We start from the raw sequence: 5000 nt of genomic DNA, 5'->3' as shown, positions 1-5000 counted from the left end.
ATGTCTCCTCCATGTCTATGCTTCCTCCAAGCATGCCTATGTTTCTCCCCAGGTCTATGTTCCCCCAGGTCTATATGCCCCCACACCCCCATCTGCCCCTCCTTCCCCCATCTCCCCCAACCCCCTTTTTTCTTTTTCTTTTTTTTTTTTTTCCTTTTCTTTTTTTCTTTTTTTTCTTTTTTTTTTTTTGGCCATTATGTTTGTATATTCAACAGCAACAAGAAAAAAAGATTGTTTTTTAAATGTTTATCATCAATAACAAAAACAAAATTGGGGTTTTTCGTGTGTTCTTTTCGCTACAGTGTTTCTGTGTGCTCTGTGTTATTTATTACAGGAGTTCTGGGACTTTTTCCTGCAGCTCCACAATACACAGTGGGTGCCCCTGGTGACGTCACTGGTGTCCATGGTGGTGCTGGTGGCGGTGAGGGAGGGGGTCAACAACAACAAGAGGCTCTTCCGCCGCCTCCCTGCCCCCCTGCCTGTGGAGTTGGTTCTGGTCAGTGTGTGTGTGGGGGGGGGGATGGAGGAGAGGGGGAAAGGGGGCGTAGGAGGGTGTGTGTAGGGGCGTGGTGTGTGTGTGTGTGTGTGTGTGTTGTGTTGTGTTGTGTTGTGTGTTTGGAGGAGGGATAGCGGGGTCGGTGGGGTGTGTGTAGGGGTATGGGGGTGGGGGCTGTGTTGGGGAAAGTGTAGGGGGAGTGGTGTGTGTGTGTGTGTGTGTGTGTGTGTGTGTGTGTGTGTGCGTACGCACATGTTGGTTCACATGGACACATATGCAGATCTGCATAGATCTGATATATATATATATATATATATATATATATATATATATATATATATATATATATATAATTATACACAGTATAATGTAATGCAGTTCACAGAATGAGAATGTGTGTGTGTGTGTGTGTGTGTGTGTGTGTGTGTGTGTGTGTGTGTGTGTGAGTGAGTGTGTATGTGTGTGAATTATTGTAGTATTATTGTAGTGTGTGTAACTCGCATGACCAACTTCACTGATCTAAAAATAGAAGTGGAGCGACTTACGTCGCATCAGTCTTGGGGTAAATGACGCCCCATTTTACCATTTAGTTTTATAGTTTTAAAGTTGATATGACAATTGAGTATTTTGTTAAACTAATAACATGTAGAGCCAAATACAAGTACTCCTAAGCGTCGTATGAAGTGAAAAGGAGTTAATTTTGAGAAAAGTCAAGACTGGAAATTTTTACGTTTCATCAAGGGTATTAACTCTCATGGTTTATTATTTTCAACTGTAAAAGAATTGGCGATTTCGACAGATTTTGTTGATATTTTATGGCAGTTTGGGGCATAATCCAGTAAGTGATGAGGCGTTCACAAGTCTTTCTTTGAATAAATATTTAACGGTCTCCTTCTTCAACTTTCCATCACATGTTATCGTGTATAGTCGATTGAATATTGGATTGAAAAGGGCAGGTCAATTACTTTAAACAAAATGTCGTCCTTCGTGTTCGCGAAGAATATGAGCACACGCTTTGAATATGTATAAATATGTGTACGCAACTGACTTTTGCCCATGACCTTCAGGGCTCAGCCAATAGATCTATAACGTCCACACGTGCTATTGATTTTAGTATTTTCCGAAAAAGACCACTTGGGCGAATGAACATAGTGATAGCCCTGTACACTGAGAGTAAAACACACAAGCTTTTTATATATTGAGTATAACTTCAAAATGTAATGTTTAAGATGAGAAAGATCAGTTTAAAACAAATGAAACCCCATAACATTAATTACAGATTAATTTCCCTTTTTTACTAGCTGCACCAAAGAGATGCACCAGAAATATAAATTCCATGCCTAGCAAAAGAAGTTCCTGTTTTAACAAAAAATGATAAAAATGACTGCTATTGATGCTGTGTCAGAATATCAGATCAAAGTGCCAAGTTTAGTGAATAAAAAAATATAAGTATAACAGTAAAATCATTTTGCATATAATTTGGCTTCTTTTTTAATTTTTTGTGCCCATCCCAGAGGTGCAATATTGTTGTAAACAAGATGACTGGAAAGAACTGAATTTAACCTATTTTTATGCCAAATTTGCGTCAACTGACAAAGTATTTGCAGAGAAAATGACAATGTTAAAGTTTACCACAGAGAGAGAGAGAGAGAGAGAGAGAGAGAACCGAACACCGGGTTAAAATATAGACCCACTTTGTTTACACAAGTGAGTCAAAAATGGGTGGGGCTCTCAGTGTAGCGACGTGCTCTCCCTCGGGAGAGCAGCCCGAATTTTACACAGAGATATCCTTGGCCCGTTTCTTTTCCTAATTATACACCCATCCTCTGGCAAATGTCATCGAAAAACACGCAGTGATTTCGCTGATGACTGCTGCATAATTCAACTCCTGCTAAATACTTCAGTTGTGGTCTTCAAAACATGCAGTTGTGGCTCACTGACGTAAAATTCTGGATGATGACAAAGTGCAATGGAACGATGAAAAAAAACCAGAAGCATTGCTTATTGGTTCTCAGAATCCTCAAAACTACCCGGATTCATTCATGATTGGTCAATGCAAAATCCCCTTCTTTGGATCAGTAAGAAATGTTAAGACATCATGTTTAACAACAAAATCTCAATGAAAGGACAAGTGACTAAACCCTGCCAAGGTACATACCTGGAATTACGTAGAATGTCTCTGTTAGACATGTCCTCACCGTTGAAGCAACCAAAACTCTCGCCACATCCCTGGTTCTTTCCTGCTTTGATTATTGTTAACTCACTTCTAGCTGGATCTCTACTTGATAAAAGTCAGAAAGTTCAGAGTGCTGCATGACGGGCGCAATAGCCGAGTGGCTAAGCGATGGGCTCTCAATCTGAAGGTCCCGGGTTCGAATCTCGGTAACGGCGCCTGGTGGGAACAGGATGGAGATTTTTCCGATCTCCCAGGTCAACATATATGCAGACTCGTGTGTGTGTATGCAAACCGAAGATCAAATATGCACGTTAAATGTCCTGTAATCCATGTCAGCGTTCGATGGGTTATGGAAACAAGAACATACTCAGCATGCCCACCCCCCGAAAAACGGAGTATAGCTGCCTACATGGCGGGGTAAAAAAACGGTCATACACGTAAAAGCCCACTCGTGTATATACGAGTGAACGTGGGAGTTGCAGCACACGAATGAAGAAGAGGAAGAAGAGGGCTGCATGCAGCTCGCCTTGTCTTCAAGGCTTCTATGAAAACCCACGCTAAAACATCTGCTGGCTTAACTCCATTGACATCTTATTAGCTCAGAGAATTGACAATAAAAATTCTTGCATGTGTTTCTTTTTGCTTTTCTTGTTTGTTTGTTTTTTTTCTGCGTGCCCTCAATAGTTGTCTGATCGTGTTTAGCCTTCTGTTGTATCCCGTTCGTTGCAATCACCCGCTGATTCTGGTATTATTCTCTGTCTTCCACATCGTAAAAAGAAATTACAAGGACAGCGTACCTTTCCACTCCTTGTCTACTGTCACCTGAAATAAACTTCCATACCAAATTCACCACGCTGAAATAAAAAATAAATATATATATATATATATATATATATATATATATATATATATATATATATATATCAGTTCAAATCTGGCATCAGAACACATCTGCACAAATCTGCTGTCTTGGGTGTATAGGTGTTGGCATGTATTGTAGTGTGTGTGTGTGTGTGTGTGTGTGTGTGTGTGTGTGCTTTGTCTTTACCACACTCGATCAATTTTGTCTTGGTCGTAAGTCTTAATCATAGCGCCCTGTGGTGCTGATTTTTGTATGCATTTTTCCATATATCGATGTTGTTACTGCTCTAGGCCCCTGTGCTAAGGAGGCAGAGCACATTGTAAACGCCTATAATGATTTTTGTTGTTGTTATCGTTGTTATCATTATTTTTGTTTTTGTTGTTGTTGTTATTGTTCTTGCTGCTGCTGTTGCTTTCATTTTCTAATTGCAATAATCACAGAGGATAGATATACAAAGATCATTATACTGCAATTAAACGTAGATGTCAAATCTAAAATAAGATAACATACCAGGAACGCATATACTCTAGCATACATTTCGTGGAGTCGCCTCACTGAAAAAAAAAAAAAAAACGACAGCTGTTTGATTAACTCTCTCCATACGAACGGCGAAAGAGACGACGTTAACAGCGTTTCACCCCAATTACCATCATCAAAATATTGCAAGCGGAAGGCTCTTATACTGAAGACGTGAATGTTGACAAAGAATACCACAATTCTGACGACGGAAGCTAAAGGTTGGGTTATTCAGACACCCACTGGACATCCGAGGGGTCTGTGCAGAGGGAGAAGAGAGGACTGGCCGTACTGAGTGAGTTAATAGCTGAAATGACTTCGGAATGAAGCTGCGTTTAAGATTTTGTTTGTTTGTTTGTTTTTGTTTTTGAAAATCGGATACACGGAAGTTTTTGCCAGAAGGTCAGAAGGAAAATGGTGTGTGTGTGTGTGTGTGTGTGTTACATACACACTAGAGACGACGGGGCGGTGTTAGTGAGTAGGGTGAGGAAGGGGGGTGGGAAGTGGAGGAGGGGCGATTGGGAGAGTGCAACCACAAAACCGCAAGATCCATGAACGAACTAAACAAGCATTCACGGCCTGTGGTTTCATCATAAAATGTCATTGCCTGTTCTGATCGTAATTTTTTGTTTGTTTGTTTGTTTGTTTTTTTTAGGTTAAAATAACACACCTTCAGTGCCAGGGGGGCAAACAGTAGAAAGTGGTGTTTCAGGTCATAAAACGTCCAAAACAATAAGCCTAAAACTGAGAAAATGGTCTGGAGATATACCACTCTAGATAAACTGTATTAATTTTCAACCTTCCAGAGCTATTTCCCTTTTTCTGATGACGTCATCAGTGATGTCACTGTGCACGTACCTAATACGTTTGTGGCAGTCAAGGGGTTTTTTTTTAAAGCTTAAAGTCTGGACCTATAGCTTTTTACTATGCAGTCATCAGGGCAGTGATTT

The 5000-nt window shown here is 40.3% G+C and overlaps 1 protein-coding gene across 1 annotated transcript in view; it reads left to right on the top strand.

Moving 5' to 3' along the window:
• Positions 1-5000, top strand: part of LOC143285269 (pendrin-like) — a 28712-nt gene that overhangs the window by 5096 nt on the left and 18616 nt on the right. Inside the window, exon 3 of the mRNA XM_076592527.1 lies at positions 335-496. Coding sequence (XP_076448642.1) covers positions 335-496 — 162 coding nt within the window. The remainder of the gene's footprint in view (positions 1-334; positions 497-5000) is intronic.

This window comes from Babylonia areolata, chromosome 8 (assembly GCF_041734735.1).
Source record: "Babylonia areolata isolate BAREFJ2019XMU chromosome 8, ASM4173473v1, whole genome shotgun sequence".
Lineage (NCBI taxonomy): Eukaryota > Metazoa > Mollusca > Gastropoda > Neogastropoda > Buccinidae > Babylonia > Babylonia areolata.
Note: the sequence above shows the minus strand (reverse complement) of the source record. Positions and strands in the feature narration are given on the sequence as shown.